This window comes from Sinocyclocheilus anshuiensis, unplaced genomic scaffold (assembly GCF_001515605.1).
Source record: "Sinocyclocheilus anshuiensis isolate Anshui unplaced genomic scaffold, SAMN03320099.WGS_v1.1 scaffold85, whole genome shotgun sequence".
Lineage (NCBI taxonomy): Eukaryota > Metazoa > Chordata > Actinopteri > Cypriniformes > Cyprinidae > Sinocyclocheilus > Sinocyclocheilus anshuiensis.
Genome location: NW_015536800.1, coordinates 706,763 through 725,680, shown reverse-complemented (window position 1 = coordinate 725,680; position 18,918 = coordinate 706,763). Strand labels below are relative to the sequence as shown.

The following is an 18,918-nucleotide window of genomic DNA, read 5'->3' as shown; positions in this document are numbered from 1 at the left end:
TCTGAATGTAAAAAAGAGACAATGACAGAAATCATTAAAAACTGCCATAGAGAAAGCATGGATATGAGCAATATAAAAAGTAGAACATCACCACAGAATCCACAGGATATCCACACTGACAGTAAAATATTCCATTCAAGTAAAAAACACTGTACAATTCCTTTCGAATATTACAAGCACGGATAACAGACAGTTGGAATATTGAGAATGAAAACAGCAGGTTCTGGAAATACATATTTAATTATTTTGCTTGTTATTTTCCCAGCACACTATTCCCCCTTGATTCCCTATAATGGTGGCAAGAGCATCAGCGCTCACTTACACTTCAAAATAAATAAATAAATAAATAAATCTGTCAAATGTGTTTTGCTTGTGTTGTGATATTTTTCTTCCTCCAATTCTGGCCCTGTGTCACTAAGCTCTTGTGGAAAGTTAAAGAGCTTTCTCTAACACTGAAAGTAAATATGAAATGCTAAGAGATGCATTTTTGCTCACTTGTTTGCACCAGCAACTGTCATATTGATGGCAACTACCTAACAAGTGAAATAAACTGTATAAAATAATTAATATCAGGATATACAGTATCGTTTGAAATGTGTTTTCAGTATTGTACTCTACTGTATATTTAGAACATGCAATGGGCTTTTTGAAAAAAAAAAGGCTCAAATAAACAAACATGGAAAAATAGAAATCTGAAATCCAAAAGATTAAAAAATATCTTCAGCAAATGAAACAGTTATTATGTATACAGTATATGGAACATTCTGTGCACAAAAAGCACAGTGACCTACCAAGCACAAACATAATCACGTCATAGCAAATCTCTATAACTGCATTGCTTTGAAATCTGGGACTCTTTTGTACTGGGTTGATCCTTTTGTGATTATGTTGTTGTGGTAATTTAGAACGGATCAATCACTGATGTTGGCAAAATCCCAACAACAGCACATGATAGTCTGCTCAGCAACAGAGGAGCTTGATAACCACTTCAATGGCCTTCTATTTATCATTCTGTAATTTCTGAGGGTAATTATCAAAAAATACTTTTGCTACTACACTTTTAATGGTAGTCTAAAAACTAAAACTTCAATGACCACAGTGACCATAAAACAAGTGGTGAAGGCATTACATTGGCGAAACATTTTTTTCTTAATAATGCAGGAATAAATCTCAAAAATATACTGAAAATCTGTCAAGCAATAGTATATCACACATAACGTAATAGAGGTCATTAATATCAAATTAGAAATAGCAAAGCATCAGTTACAATCATTATGCATCACTGAAGATGTACATTAATTAAACTATACTAACACATTCCTATTTGTTTGTTGCGTGTAATATGGATTGAAAGTAACAAAACAGAACAAACAAAAAACTGTTTAAAGAAGGGTTACCCAATCCTGTCTAAAGACCTCGATTCTGGAGTGTTTTAATTATGGTATGGATCTAAACTCTACAGGACATTGGCCTTCCAGGAGCAGGACTGGACATCCTGGTTTAAAATAAACCGCTGTGAGCAATAGCACGACAGCCTTGTTCACACTGTCAGCATTTAAATGGCTGGAGGTTGCTGTGCCGCTCTGCACAGCTTTGTCACATCACCAACAGTCGCTGTCACTCGTGACATCAGAAATCGCAAAGTCTCTTTGAAAATGAACAACGTCAGGTCACTTTGTTCCTGCAAATTGCTGTCCATGTAAATGCCTCTTAAAAACAGGCTTTTACTTCATGCAGGCTTGGTTTGTCAAAGGAATAAGTAAGAAGAAAATCAATTTAGTTTTGGTTTCAACACTCAGGACTCGAAAAAATTAATCCAGCACAGAAACAGTTCGGAGTTTCTCTTAAAAGTCACATCTGACATTCATTATACATTTAAATCCATCTTTGAATTTGGGACCTCTTGGGCTTTGCATTAATTTTCACATTTGCTTTCTTCGCTCTAAGTCAAACACGCAGCAAGAAGATTTCATCTTAGTGATCAAAGCACAGTCCATTGGCCTGAACCTCATACAATTTCTGTTATGTCTTCAGACATTGACTCGGTCCCAATGAGGCCTCACTGATGTGGGACACAGGATGTTTGCAAGAAATGTATTCAGCATCCTTGGTTGATTTTGTATGTACAATTTTACGAGTATACTATAATACAGACAGAGCTTGGAAAATAGTTGCAGCAATAGTCCTGACATCAGTCGTTATGTTTACTAACCATCACTCTTATTGTAAATGCACACTTTTGAACTAAATCTAAAGAGATGCGTTTTTTCAGAACACAGACACGAGTATCATTTACAAAACTGCACTAGAGATCTAGGCTACTAATTTTCAGTGACATCTTGGACACATCCGTGTGAATAGTCGACATTGCAACCATGTCATATTCATTCTCCCGTGCTGACACAATCTTGCAGAGTCGGAAGGCCCGGAGGTCACGCTGGAAGTTGCGGTTTAGGAACCCGTAGAACACTGGGTTTATGCAGACCGAGCACATCGCAGTCAAGTGACACAGCGAGAACAGGAGATTGTGGGTACAGTTCATAGCCACTTCGTGGTTCCAGTCAATGACAGCGTTAAAGACGTTCAACGGGAGCCAGCAAACCGCAAATGCCACGACAATGGAAAAGAGCATGATGTTTATCCGTTTAGTCTCACTGCTACGGTATTTGTTTTCACGCATTCTGTCCATCATGTTATTACGCCGCTGCAGACGTGTGTAGATCTGAGTGGAAGAGAAGAGGGGGACAGATAAACAATTATTTATTCATATCTCATATATGAGAGAGTTTCTTCAATTACAGTATGAACACTTTTGGCCCAGTGGACATTTAGAAAATGATCATTATTTTCGCTCCTACAATTTCAAATGGTCTAAAAACTAAAACTTGACCACAGTGAACATAAAACAAACTGCCATTACATTGAGATTTGTTCTTTTAATTATAAAGGAGTAAATCTCAAAAATATACTGAAAATCTGTCAGTAGGCAATTGTACCTCACACATATCACATATAATATTCAAGATTAAACTAATATCCTTACTAAATTAGAAATAGCAAAGCAACATTTTGTTCAGTTACATTATGTATCAATGCAGATTAACATTGCATTAAACTACTGAGACATTTCATTTTTGTTTGCCTGTGTATAATGTGAATTAAGAGTAGCTTATTAAAAAAAAAAATCATCATGTGATTATGGCGCTGGAGATAGATAGAGATAGAGTAGATCTGACTGGAAGAGAAGAGGGAGACAGATAAGCAATCATTTATTCATATTTCATATAAGGGTGTTTTTTTAATTATGTCGAAATTTTCCTCTGGACATTTAGAAAATTATTTATATAATTTTTCCAATGTCCAGTAGCAAATATATATCACTATATATCAACATATAGAGAAATTCTGCCATTTCTTTTACTTTTTCTGAAAGTAATGACAATGTCCACCACATTTTTGGAATAAAACAAATCTTTTGTTTTGCTAAGGCTAATATCAGAGAGAGAGATTTTATTTTTATTATTTTAAAATTGTATGTATTATTTTATTGTAAGTAGCATTATATGCATCCATAATGAATGTTTGAGTCATATTTTATTTTTAAATTGAAGTTTAAAAAAGTTCACACATGAAATATTGAAATGGTTTATGTTAATTTGATTTTTATACAGTTTTAAACAATATGTATTATGATGATGAATTCTCTTGTAACTGAATTTATAATTTATGAGTTTATGACATCTGGGTTATAAAATCTGGGTCTTGGAAAAAAGTAAAAATTTATACATAAAAGGCCTTTGAAAAGTCATAAAAATAATGGTCCAAAGCTTCCAAGTGGATTTTAATGTGATCTTCATCAAAAAGATTATATGAATACACATTTACTATATACTTTAATTAGATTTGCAGTCTAAAATCAACTCCCTCCACCAACAACTACAGTACACAACCCTATGACATGCTCACCGAAGCTCATAAACTATAGCTGACCTGAGGGCAAACCATCATTAAAAACACAGTGGGGGAAAAGCTGCTCTGACATTTCAGATGATGATCTTTGTGTGTGTGTGTGTGTGTGTGTGTGTGTTTGTGTGTTTTCAGGCTCTGTGTCTTTTATATTATTGAGTCAACACAAACTGACAGACAGAATACAAACAGAACACTCTTTAAGGACCACAAACACAACATTGCAAATTAAATAATGGCGTTACAACGTCACTGTGTTGTCACAGAATGTTAAAGTGCCTCAGTAAGCACACTGAACTCGCCAAAAACAAATCAAAGCAAATGCATGGAAATTTCTCTTGTTCCACTCTAACAACAAAGAGAAGACAGGTAAAATGAAAAGATGGGCTGGGAGGCAGGGGTCCGACCCAAGAGGTCAAGTTATTGCTGCTTAGCATGGACTTAGCTCTTGCTGGTAGATATTGGAATTACACTTTAACGTCATTTACGTTGTCTCCTACCACGGAGTAAAAGCTGATTTGTTACAAATTGCAGATTTCTTTAATATCCTTGGGGCCAAAACAAGTTGTTAAGGAGAAGTTGTATAGCAAATTGGTAGAGGCTGGAATTTTGCCGGATGAGTCTGTGGAAGGGTTCGTGGGGAAGAGTGCTGAAACCGCGGTAGATGGGGATACCTTGTCTTTTCCTAGTATAGATCCTAGTCATCCTCGTTTTGATCCTATGCTAGCTATTAAATTAAAGGAGTTGGGTCTGCAGTTAAAGAAACAGGATTATGATGCACAGCTTCTTAATTATCAGACTCTGGAGTTAGAGGCTGATAATAAATTTAAATTACGTAGTTTGGAACTACAAGCCAAATCGCCATCTAATATGCCTGTGCCTATGCCTAGATCTAGACCTCCATCTCCTCGTTCACCAGTGAATGTACCAGTTTCATCTGTACCGGGTCAAAGTCTGCCACCCATTACCTCCTCGTCTGTTGGTGAGTCTGTGTCCAGCTTTGATGTGAGTAAATACGTTACACTTGTTCCTCCTTTTAGAGAGACGGAGGTAGACTCTTATTTCGTCACTTTCAAGCGTATAGCAGCTACATTACGCTGGTCAAAAGAGTTGTGGTCGTTGCTATTACAATGTAAATTAGTGGGTAAAGCTCAGGAAGTGTGTACAGCCTTACCTATTGAGCAAAGTTTGAACTATGATACTGTTAAAGCTGCTGTTTTGAGAGCGCACGAATTAGTACCTGAAGCTTTTCGCCAGAAATTCAGAAACCATCAGAAAATTACTAGTCAAACCTTGTAAGGTGAGTTTGTTTGTGAGAAAACTGTGTTGTTTGACAAATGGTGTGCAGCCAGCAGAGTTACAACGTTTGGGTAATTACGAGAACTCTTGTTGTTAGAAGATTTTAAGAGTTGTGTTTCAGAGGACATTGTTCTATAAAGAACATCTTTCCCTATTGACGACCATTCAAAAATATTTAATTCTAACTAAATATTTTTATTCAAGCAACATTTAAATGACAAATATTTAATTGCATTGTGATATTTTCAAATAATAATATATGATATTTTTGAGCATTCAGCACCACGTACAAACCATTAAACCATTGCATACATTCAGGGGTCCTGTGCTAGAAATATTTTATTTTGGTTGTTGTTGTTGTTGGTCTAAACCCCATATATATTTAAGCATTCATGGGGCTAGACCAAAAATAATCTATTTAGATCTTGTCATAGTTAACAATTACTTGAATACTTATAAATAAATAAATGTTGCCTTGGACATTAACTGAAATAAAAAGATTCCACTAAAATGACAAAATCTAGAACTAAAATAACAATAAATTAAAGATTTAATTCATTTTTAAAATTTAGTTAAATAATTTAATAATTTAGTAAATATTAAACACAAAAAGGTCATTTCAAATATTAATATAACATATTATTTAAATAATAATAAAATAACACTGATATATTCACATTGTTACAAGTTTTTCAAACATTTCCAGAAAACACACAAGTAAAATAGTCACTCACAAACAGAAATTGTGTTAAAGCAAGTAACCAAGTTTTTTTTGTTGTTGATAAGATCATTATAGAATTCTGATAAAAACATTAAATATGCCATATAATGTTAGCCTTTGCAATCTCTTATTTGGCTCCAAAAGGCAATTTAGATTGCACAAGATGAACCACATTTCAACATTTCCCTCAAAATTTCCAATAAATAAAAAACAATGTAATAATTTGCGCAGTGGCATTAATTTTTAGTTGTGTGAGTTGTATAGCTATGGGACAGAGCAGCTATGCCATTCTCAAAAGCCTTGTCTTTCTTTCCTAATGATGGAAAAACAGTCTGTCCACTTAGAACAGAACATCTGTACAAGCTCCACCCAGTGCATGTGCATTTGCATGCCTTATTAGCATGACAAGATGAATTAATTAATCATTAGTTCATTAGACGCACACAGATCAGTCTTGCAAGCACAACTGACGTCAGCCTTCTTTTCTCTCTTTATCTTTTCCTCCGTTTTTCATTCTCTCTTTATTTGATGAATGGCAGCGCTGGCACAGAGTCCTGTGACCTAAAATAACAGCATGACACAAAACCCAGAGGCAGAGAGAGAGAGAGAATGAATACGCAGACTGAGATGCATGTGTTCATAACTTATTATTTACTTCAGCTCAAATCTGAAAGCCAGCATTAGCCAGACTGAAACAGTGAATTTGTATACAGTATGGTATGTAATTTGTAGGTTTGACTCCATATCCAAATTATTTCCATGGAAAGCTGGCTTTGTTAAGTGGGCTGATTAAATGTGATTCTAGGTCGATTTTACTGACAGCTGAACAAAAAAAGTCCCTGTCATTAGGACTCAAAGTCGTTGGCTCATACAGAGAGAGAGAGAGACTGATCTGATGCAATCCGACAGTTGCTGCCCTGACCGGACAGTCAGAATCTTTGTTGGCGTCACATTCTGAATTATTGGACCGTGGGATGGTTGGATGACAGTAGCACCTAAGGATCCAACTGAATATAAATGCTTTAGTCATACTCTGTGGTAGTGATAGACCAAGATAGACCAAGATATTGGCCAGAGTGATTAATTGGCTGGCTGAGATCACGTTACAAAATAAATCAAAATCTACTAACAATGCTGTCAGTGAATAGCATATTTTAAATATTGTCGACTAATTATGATGTCAAATAAGTCTGATTTAAATAACGTGAAAATCTGAGCACATTTATTTGCTATTATTAAAAGGTAACACTTTTCTTTTTGTTATATAAAGGTTTTGGAAACAATTTTACAATGCCTCCATCATTTATATTTGCATAGATTTCATTGTTTTACCCTTGTTTTAATCCTAAACTATGAAAATTCAATGTAAAAAATATGATTTATTGTCTCTCAATCCAATCATAAAGCATGACAGTGTAAAAAAAAGCCAATTACTACAAAAATAAAGTTTTTTTACATTATTTTACCACATCATAAGAAGTCAGTACTATTTTTTTACCAGATGAAGGTGATTGATATGAAATATGAAACATGATGAATGTATATCACTTGTGGATATCTTTTGTGCTTCATTTTAAGATTTAGCAAATAAGCAAAGCGGGCGAAAAAATTAATTATTGTGCATTTAGGAAAAGCTAGCTACAAAATTGGCCTTGAAATGAGACAAATGAGACACCGAAATGTGATTTCCATCACCATCGTTTCAATCACAGCATGTTATCAAACAAAATACATAATTTCAGAAGTGGGTTTTCATGGCTTTCATAAAAATGACAAAAATGTCTGTGTCCACACTGCTCAACAAATTAAATAAACTAGCAAGAGTGTGAAAGGTGCTTTTGCTTTTCTGTGATGCAATTTGGTCCAAACCACAAAAAAGCACCATTTTAAAATGACAGCGGCAGAGATGGAAAAAACACAAGTGAGGAAGAGGGGAAGAGAAAGAATGAGACAAATTGGGATGTGTGTGCATGTGGGTGTAAGTGCTGTTCCATTTTTAAACTAACCGCCCGTGGTTAATTGGGTGTAAAAGTGACAAGCATCCTTGACAAAACTCGGTCATTTCACTTGAACACCAACAAACGCTCAACAGCACTTGACAATCTGAACAGTGAGCCATCGTCATAATGACGGCAGAATGCTCATTCTGTCACCCCACACACGCATTTTAATTTTTACAACTCTATTAGCATAATAATCTCCATATTAAACCCATTACTGAGAAGCGGGAGCTTGTCACATGAATCTTTCTTTCCATTTACGCCGTTCTTTACACATCATAAAGTTTTGAATCCTTTGTATTGCAGCATATCTATCGGTTTCTTTATTATTATTACTGCTATTTTTGTACCCTTTGCGGATGAGCCATTATGACTCATCCTTGTGATCTTGGGGGTCTTTGAATTTTTAAATGATCCGTTTTTGCACAGTCTCCCTCTTACTCACTCATTCTGCCATTCTCTGACCAATCCCACCCTCTCTCTCTTTTCTTTCAAAACCTGCAGCAGTACTGGGTTTATGTTGGCAATGAGCTGATGTGGCAGGTCATGTTGGCTGCTGGTCATGTTCAGTCAGAGCTATACTGGATTCTAGGACAAAAAAACCTCAGTAATAATCTTTATACAATACAGCAGAACGGAAGAGACATGCCCTTTTGTTTGTGTGTGTGTTTATGATTGCATTTGTGAGACTGCTATAATATTCCACTAGTTTTGTATCTGTAACTTGTCTCTACTCCTAAAAATTTTACTTCTGTAATTAGCAATATTTGAGAGTTAAACTGGATATATGACAAGAGAAGGTGTTGGCTTTATCCATTTGGGATTTGACTGGATGATGTAACTTGGGTGTTAACAGAATCGAGTTATTTCATTTTGATTTAAGACAACCACTTTTCTTTTGTAAATAATATGCGCTGATGAATCGCTTACAACAAGAACATGAATCTAAATAGTAAATAAGTCAGTTTTTCCTTTTAGTTGACTTTAAGACCAGCCTCAACTTGTTATCTTTCCATAGAGGACAATCAGTCTGGATGAAAACACACGTCCATTACTTCAACTAAATTAGCTTTATAAATATTATCAAATAATGAAGCTTCAACTGACTCCCCAAAAGAGATAACGGTAAACAGAGTACAAAAGAGTAAAAAGTCAGACTTACAGAATCTCACGTTGAGTTGAATTCCAAGTCAGCTGTTCGCATCACAGTTACTAGGTCAAACACTGACTGACTCTTGTGCTTTTTTTGCTTAGGGCTTTATAAAGTGTCTTGTTACTGAAATGTATAACGCATCATTTACCATGGCGGAAGTACGCTGTGCAAGAGCATGCCTAAGAGTCAGTCGAAAAATCGATACAAATTGGATTTACAAAAAGTATTTTAGGGCTGGCAGGATTAAAATATCCTTAAAACAAAATTATTTAACACATTTACCAAATTTGATTTCAGTCTACTTTTGGAAATCATACAATTAATCTACCTTATTTTATTGTATTGACTGCCCTTGTGTTTAATGGTATATTTTATAGTGTTTAAAATATTTTAAAGGTTTATACATCTAGCATTATTGTAATAGTAGACAAACTCAACTTAAAATAAATATTTTCCAGATCATATTTTATAATTAGCCTTAGTAAAATGACCATATAAAAGCTAACTATTTAATTAAAAAAACATGCCTGAATAATATCATATAATATGTATTTTACAATGGGGGTCCCTTACATGATCACATTCATCATATTTGGGTGCCATCAAAAAAGTTTGAAAACCCCAGGCCTATAGGCTACATGAAAGAAAAACTCAAAATACATTTTTACACATTCTACACATCTGAATTATGCACATTACTAAGAGACTGATAAAAAACAGTTAATTTATCACTTTACTTGACAAAGATTTTGGGAGTTTGAGCACCTTGTGCCTCTTCTGACGGATAACCACTGACTATTAAATTGAAATCTATTAAGTATGCCAGCTTAACATTTACAAATAAGTACCAAACCCACTTAGATAAGCCTGAATAAATGTCAAACTGCAAAGCTCTCAGTGACGTCTCACCCACCACTAACCTCCCTGGTCAGACATAAGCTGAACTCACCAGGGACAGGAAAAGAGCAACAAACGTACAGTACATATGCTTGAATATCATAGTCTTCCACAAGAGACGTGGACTAGACTGTCATACAGCAGTCAGGGTGTTGTAGGAGGGATTTGTTCCGTTCTGTTCAGACTGACATAAGAATATGGAATAAATTGGGCTCCCCACAGCCCACAGATAGTCTTCCAACTAACTGTGAGAAATGAGCGTTCCTCTAGCACCCCAAAAAAACGATACATTATTCAGTGTCGTGGGAAATTGTATTAATGTCTGTTTAGTGTTCAAGAAAAAAAAACTTAAAGGGAAAATCTACTTTTCAACTTCAGTTAGTATTCTAAAGTAAACCCATAGGAAAGATAAATAACATATGAGTCTTTTATAATACTAAAATGGCTTCATTTGTTTCACAGAGACAGCAATGAGATTAAACAAAAAACAAACAAACAGAGACTTTATGACATTTCTGTCATTACTCACCCTTGTGACATTGTAAACCTGTATGTTTATTTTCAGAGAATTGTAATATTGATATTTTCCATAAAGCAACTGTTCATAATAGCGACCACAGACTTCAAGCTCAAAAAAAGACAAAGGCACATTATTAAAGTGGTCTGAATGATTCATGCACTATATGCCAACCCTTCTGAAGTCATATAATAGCTTTTTGTGAGGAACAGGCCATAATTTAAGTAAATTATTTTCTGACAATGTTGATCTCCACAGCAGCTCTCAAATCATATTTTGCCTATGATTCCTATGATGATGTCAAGGGTTCTACATCATGACATTTTGTTAAGAGACACTGAAGGACCAGTGACGTCTGATGATACTGACGTCCAGAATGCGTCATAGGTGGCATATCTGATTAGTGAACAGTGAAAAATGACTTATACTTGTATTAAAATCACTGTGGAAAAGATCTATATATAGATGTTCTGTATATTTGTTTGTCTTTGTGAATGTTCCACAGAGAAAAAAAACAGCAAGCGAGTTTTGAGAGTACATAATGACACAATTTTCATTATTTAATTTCATTGAACTGAAATATTCTCTGTATAAATCTCTCTCTCTCTCTCTCATATCGGCCCTACAGTGCACTTATTGTGTACATGCATGTTATTACATTATACTTATATTACACATTGTACTCCCCTGTAATTACACCTGTAATTCATTTCTATAATCACATCTATAATTATACTGTTTAAACTTCCTTTACCCCTTAAACCTAACCAAACCACCAAACCTGTCCTCTAACCTTACCAGTGTCCTTCCTCAATAGCAGCAAAAGTATTTTGCAATTCAACATGAACACAATAGATAGACAGATTGCTGTATTCATGTGATGGCAAAGCTGAATTTTCAGCAGCCATTACGCCAGTCTTCAGTGTCACATGATCCTTTAGAAATTATTCCAATATATAGATTTTTAATTAACATTTAATACTATTACCAATTTGGAAAACAGTTGTGCTACTTAATATGTTTGGGAAAACCATTACTTTCAGGATTCTATAATGAACAGAAAATTCAAACAAACAGCATTTATTTAAAATAGTTTTTTAACAATGTATAAATGTTTACAGTCACTTTTCAACAATTTAATGTATCGCTGCTGAATGAAAGTATACATTTCTTAAGAAAAAAACAATCTAACTGACCTCAAACTTTTGAATGGTACTACTGTATATGTAAAAATATAGGTATACATGACTCATACATGACATAGACTTACACATATTGGGCCAGATTTACTAACAGCTTGCGTCAACGCAAACCATCTTTTGGTGTTAAAACAGTACTGTCAGGATTTAACAATTAGCACTGAAAAGGTGTGGACACAGTTAGTTTTGCACCTGACCTTATTGAATAAGCATTTGTAGGAATTTCCCTTTCAGACAGAAAATTTATGGGAGGAGAGTATTAAAATTAATCACGTAACACGATTTACTAACATTTGCACTTGTCAAATTACTGGTATTTGCGCCAATATTTAACGCCCAAAACAAGCATGTCTTGAAGCAGATGGTAATTTGTGCTGCTCTTGGTAGATTGTGCTGGGCATTTTGGAAATGATCTGGCTGCGTCTGTGTTCTTTACTGTGCGCATTGTTAGTAAAACAGCCGCAGAATTTTCCCCTCCCATCTGTGCTTTTATGGAACTGCACTCTAACGCTAATTTGCCGTGTTTAGTAAATCTGGCCTTTATTCTTTTACAGTATGCCACCATCTCTTTTTACTCGTTTCTCTGGTCTTACCTTCAAGTAACAGATGAAGATGAAGATGAGAGGAGTGATGTACTGCAGCACCAGCATGCCAGTGGTGTAGGTGAGCTTGATTTCTCTGGAGGGCCACTCCTCCACACACACCACCTTTCCCCTGTACTGCTCCTGAAACACTGAGGGCAGCTGCTTCAGTGGGGCGTCTGTCACCCTGGAGAACAACAGAAAGGGTGTGGCAGTGAGGGCGGCCAGGGCCCAAGTGAGGCTGATGCCCAGGCAGGCGTGGTTCAGGTTTGGCCTCCATCCGCGAGGGTGTAGGATGAGCTGGTGTCTCTCAATGGCGATCAAAACCAAGGAAAAGATGGACACCAAGACGGAGCAGCACTGGACCAGGCTGTTGAGTTTACACATGACTGCGCCGAACACCCAGTGGTCCATGAAGGTGTAGATGAAGGTGAACGGCAGACACACTAGGGACATCAGCAGGTCCGAAACGGAGAGGTTTGCGATTAGGACATTTGTGACGTTGTGAAGTTCCCGTTGCCGTGTGATGACGAGGATGAGAGCCAGGTTGCCGACGACACCCAAAAGTACCACAGCACTGTAGGCAATGGCCATCACAACAAACAAAGAGTGGCTGCCGTAGCACTCATCGCCATATGCGATTGTGAGGTTAGCGAAGGAGCAATTCGATACGTCCAAGGAACAGTTCAGAGCAGTGATTGGTGGAACTGGTGGAGAGAGGGCGGAGTCTGGCATTGTTACACCTCCTATGCAGTTATGGTGTTGAGCATAGACTCCTTCCTTCCAGGTAACAACCTTTCCAGCACCATGTTTTAGTAATTCTGACAACACACTGTGGAGACATAAGAAAACATTTCAATCAATACTCAGAAAAGACAAGGCAGTATCTACTGTCATGTCTGATTACAGACCAATCCAGTTATAAAAATCAATAAATGTTCCCTTCAGTCATATTTAATAAAGAGTTATTTTAATCTTCTAGCATCATCTTTTCTATTGACCTTAGCCTTGTTGATCTTTATTTCTAAGACTTATATTACACTTTGAAAGGGCAAGTAATACACATTTAATTGTGTAATATTATAAATCATCCAACAGCATTCCACAGGCAATATAATAACATTACAAAATCATAATAATGTTTTCCATTTCTAAAAGCTGTTTAATTAAGCCTGCATGGTATGCATTGAATTGAGAAGTTAATTAAGATTTTGGCACTTGATTCTTTTTTAAAATTAAGCCATCAAATACTCCTGGCTGAGCTACTGGCTAATAATATTAATAAAACCATTGGATGTTGGCCCATGCACACACACACATCTAGGCATTTTCCACTGACAGTAACATTTTATTTTAATATGTAGCAATGGTACACGTATTTGTAACGAAAATTTTCGGTACGGGTAACGGGTCTTTCGGTTTGGTATACATGTTCCGATCAATTCATTCAATTATTTTTTCAGGACATTTAAACAAGAAATACCATTATGATGCCGTTGATGTGGTGAGACAGATCGCTGTATAAACGCCTCAGTTAAAACGGCAGCACGGCGTGCGAGTGAGCGATTTCATCCCTTCCTCTTTACTACTAGTTTTAACGTAAAATAAACATGAATGAACATCTCATGCGTCATGTTATCGCTCAATCAGTGTTTCAATTGCGGAAAGACATCAGTAAAACAGCTTTTAAACAAAATGTCTTGTAGTTCATTTACCTCAGGCAAGTCATCAGTGTCCACAGCTCATTAGTTTGCTGGAGAAATTAAGTCTAGAGAAGAGCATTTCACGAAATATTAGACTATACTCATTATATTTTACTTTACATGTCAGTGATGTCTTAATTATTTAATGTACGTTTAATAAATAAATCTGTTATGAAACAAGTTATGACAGCCACTGTGTAAATTATTATATTTCAATAACGTAGAAATTTTATTATTTAGAAGTTCATTTAAAAACTGCATTATGTGCAATTTACATGTTTGCATACAATTTTTTAAGTTGAGTGTTGATTATTAAAAAGTAAATAGTAATTGAATTTAAGTTTGGGCTCTGTTGTTAATTAAGTTCCCGTTGCCGTGTGATGACGAGGATGAGAGCCAGGTTGCCGACGACACCCAAAAGTACCACAGCACTGTAGGCAATGGCCATCACAACAAACAAAGAGTGGCTGCCGTAGCACTCATCGCCATATGCGATTGTGAGGTTAGCGAAGGAGCAATTCGATACGTCCAAGGAACAGTTCAGAGCAGTGATTGGTGGAACTGGTGGAGAGAGGGCGGAGTCTGGCATTGTTACACCTCCTATGCAGTTATGGTGTTGAGCATAGACTCCTTCCTTCCAGGTAACAACCTTTCCAGCACCATGTTTTAGTAATTCTGACAACACACTGTGGAGACATAAGAAAACATTTCAATCAATACTCAGAAAAGACAAGGCAGTATCTACTGTCATGTCTGATTACAGACCAATCCAGTTATAAAAATCAATAAATGTTCCCTTCAGTCATATTTAATAAAGAGTTATTTTAATCTTCTAGCATCATCTTTTCTATTGACCTTAGCCTTGTTGATCTTTATTTCTAAGACTTATATTACACTTTGAAAGGGCAAGTAATACACATTTAATTGTGTAATATTATAAATCATCCAACAGCATTCCACAGGCAATATAATAACATTACAAAATCATAATAATGTTTTCCATTTCTAAAAGCTGTTTAATTAAGCCTGCATGGTATGCATTGAATTGAGAAGTTAATTAAGATTTTGGCACTTGATTCTTTTTTAAAATTAAGCCATCAAATACTCCTGGCTGAGCTACTGGCTAATAATATTAATAAAACCATTGGATGTTGGCCCATGCACACACACACATCTAGGCATTTTCCACTGACAGTAACATTTTATTTTAATATGTAGCAATGGTACACGTATTTGTAACGAAAATTTTCGGTACGGGTAACGGGTCTTTCGGTTTGGTATACATGTTCCGATCAATTCATTCAATTATTTTTTCAGGACATTTAAACAAGAAATACCATTATGATGCCGTTGATGTGGTGAGACAGATCGCTGTATAAACGCCTCAGTTAAAACGGCAGCACGGCGTGCGAGTGAGCGATTTCATCCCTTCCTCTTTACTACTAGTTTTAACGTAAAATAAACATGAATGAACATCTCATGCGTCATGTTATCGCTCAATCAGTGTTTCAATTGCGGAAAGACATCAGTAAAACAGCTTTTAAACAAAATGTCTTGTAGTTCATTTACCTCAGGCAAGTCATCAGTGTCCACAGCTCATTAGTTTGCTGGAGAAATTAAGTCTAGAGAAGAGCATTTCACGAAATATTAGACTATACTCATTATATTTTACTTTACATGTCAGTGATGTCTTAATTATTTAATGTACGTTTAATAAATAAATCTGTTATGAAACAAGTTATGACAGCCACTGTGTAAATTATTATATTTCAATAACGTAGAAATTTTATTATTTAGAAGTTCATTTAAAAACTGCATTATGTGCAATTTACATGTTTGCATACAATTTTTTAAGTTGAGTGTTGATTATTAAAAAGTAAATAGTAATTGAATTTAAGTTTGGGCTCTGTTGTTAATTGTAACCTTATAGTAACGTAAAAGGACTCCCTAGTTTAGAGCAGAAGCTGAGGTAGATTTTTATCCCTAAGAAAATTTTAATTATAATTGAATTTATTTAAAGAAAGAGCAATTTGTTCAGTAAACCACTGTTTAAAGTATTAAAATGCAATTTTGTTTAGTTTTTTCCTCCTGCTGTACCAAAAACATACCGAAAACCGAGGTACGTACCGAACCGTCATGATTATGTACCATTAAACCCCTAGTAGTTACACTTGCTGCATGTACCTTCTATAGTTATAACTATAAATTTTGCATAATTACAAGCAACTAACCGTAAATCAAACTCCAACCCTGTAGTAGTTAATTAATATTACTCAGTGCTTGCTTGTGTAATTACACTGTAATAACGACCCCTTGAAATAAACTGTAACCCCATTGGGTTCTATTGTTTTTATAGAAAGCTAATTATATATTCTGTATATATAGCCCTAAACTCTCAAACCTTTCTGCATTTCTACATTTGAAGACATTATTTAGTAAGCCATTTGCAACCTGACTCACATATTTCCAATTCTCTTTAAATTTCTTTAATATACTGTATGAACAGTACACATCATAGATAGGTCTTAATTATAGTTTTACTTCCAGACATAAGCACAGACATAAACTATAATGACTTGCATTGGTCTATATATCAGAGTCGGAAGCAGGTTGTCAAGGTAACAGGGGTGGCAAAGCCTCCTGTTTTTAGGTCTCTGGTTCTTTCATCTCGGGCTCCCTTTTCTTCTGTCTCTATCAGCAGCCAAATTCAACTCTAAATTCACCAGTTTATAATTCAGCATGTTTAGTTATTGTAAACACATTGTATGAATACATATTTAAACAACATAAACATTACCAGAAGCCCAGCCATGAATCTCAAACTAACCTTTCTCATTCATAGCAGGCCAATACGTTTACAGTACAATAGTCTCGTGCGCATGAACTACAATGGGATATGCAGACGGTGGCTAATCCCAATAGACCGAGGCTAAATGGCAGACTGTTCACATACTCTGTGCAGAGTATTCCCTTGACGGTACCGTTCTACAAAGTGACCTTAAGAGTAAACTGGGCTACAAAGGGAATACACCAGCATTTGAAGCAGGCACTTAAATGTCAAGATGGAGTGGGAGTCATTCATTCGCCTTTGCATGTCTGTAAAGGGAAAATCTAATTAGGTGTGCAGAGTATTAAAAATGTATTTCAGCAATGTTAAATTAGATTATAAGCTACCGAGAGTCACTCAAAAAACACAATGTCACTTAATACTCAAGGAATGTTTGAAGGTAGTTAACAATTATTGTAAGGGTATGTTTGATTTATTTTATTCTTATGGACAACAGATGGCAAATGCTACGACAAATAATACACCCTAGTAGTGTTTAATGTTCCAACAGAACCTCATTAATACATAAACTGTGTGAATAATAGGCTCTTATCGCGCTGACATTTATCTTGAATCATTTAACAAACTCTTTTAGTCAAAGCGACTTAAAAATGAGGAGCGATTCTTCATAAGGAGGTGGTAACATAGGAAGTGGTGCCATCAGATTGTTCAGAGAACTACACACTAGCACAGAGATAAAAGGGAAAAACGGTGAAAAAAAGTGTTATTGCATTTGCAGGTTTGGGTCGAGCGTTCACAGAAGAGATATCTTTAGATGTTTTATGAAAGTTACAAGACGCTGCTTGGTTGTTCAGGTATCTTGGGTATATAATGCATGCATAAAGCATATCTGGGTTTAAGACTTTGGTAGTTTTGCTTCAATAGAATAGAGCGTTCACTGAATGACAATCTGACAGGTCTGCTTGTCTCTTGAAAAGATCTGTTTAACAGCCATAAAATCTCAGACAAGTTGCACTGTTTAAGTTGGCATGAAATGAAAATTCATCCTACTATCTGTTTTCTAAATTTATTGATCTTATTGTGAATGATTCATCCATGCATACGTTTCACTTTTTTTGACCTTGTATTTATTTATTTTTTTTCATCAAAATGTCATTACCCCATATTCCAGTAAAAACAGCTTCTCTCTGGTGGCATATACTGGACTTCTCCTAAATATCTTTTCCTCATGAACATCAAATATCAACCAGTGGATAGAACAAGGTTCCAGTCCTACTTCCAGTGCCTTGTTTTAAGATCTGCCATCTTTTGTTTGATCTACAGTGTCCACGGTTTCTTGTATTGTTGATGGTCACAGAAGTAATTCCCAACTCTCCTAAGTAGTAGTCCACATTAGTGTAGCGGGATAGGTCACCCAAAAATAAAAATGTTGTCATTATTTACTCACCATGAAGTTGTTCCAAACCTGCATGCTGTTATTTTTCTCTGAGACACAAAAGGAGATTTATGTAGAATCTTGATGCATCTTAAGTAGTCAGTGCAAACTGTGCGCTATATTCCACATTTTCTGAAACCAAGTGAAAGAATAGTTCTGGGTCTTTTCAATTAACCAATTGATTCAATTAAAAAAATCAGACTGAACAATTTGTTTATGAGTCAGACTGATCTGGTTCAAGATCAAGTTCAATTCACGGACACTGTGGCAGAAGCCCGCCGGCTTCACATTAGTCAACAATAATAAGTCTGCTAAATGTTAATAAGATAAGAAATAATTATTTGCACAGTTTACATATTAATGAGATTCCACTTGAACATTAAACAGGGATAGCATTTGACATGTTGTCCATAACAATAAAAGAAACTAAACATACTCTATTATTCTTATTTTTGATTATACTGAGGGTGTAATATTTGTCATTTCATTGGCCACATGTTGATTGTCTACTCTATAACATATAAAAAATCTTTTGTGACTTCAAAAATTAGTATGATCAATATTGCTCTTTTTAAAAAATGATCGGATAAACTAAAAAAATTAATGCATTTATTGTCTTTCGATGAATCAGCAGACACTTTTAATGCCACTGCCATGAC

At 35.5% G+C, this 18,918-nt stretch overlaps 1 protein-coding gene across 1 annotated transcript; it reads right to left on the bottom strand.

Moving 5' to 3' along the window:
- Positions 1 to 2,305: 2,305 nt before the first annotated feature.
- On the bottom strand, positions 2,306 to 13,161 carry LOC107656908 (neuropeptide Y receptor type 1-like). Its single transcript, XM_016444858.1, has 2 exons — positions 12,346 to 13,161; positions 2,306 to 2,722 (listed from the first exon to the last, which is right to left on the bottom strand). Exons 1-2 carry the CDS (start codon positions 13,066 to 13,068, stop codon positions 2,306 to 2,308), a joined length of 1,140 nt encoding a protein of 379 aa, XP_016300344.1. The 5' UTR covers positions 13,069 to 13,161.
- Positions 13,162 to 18,918: the final 5,757 nt, after the last annotated feature.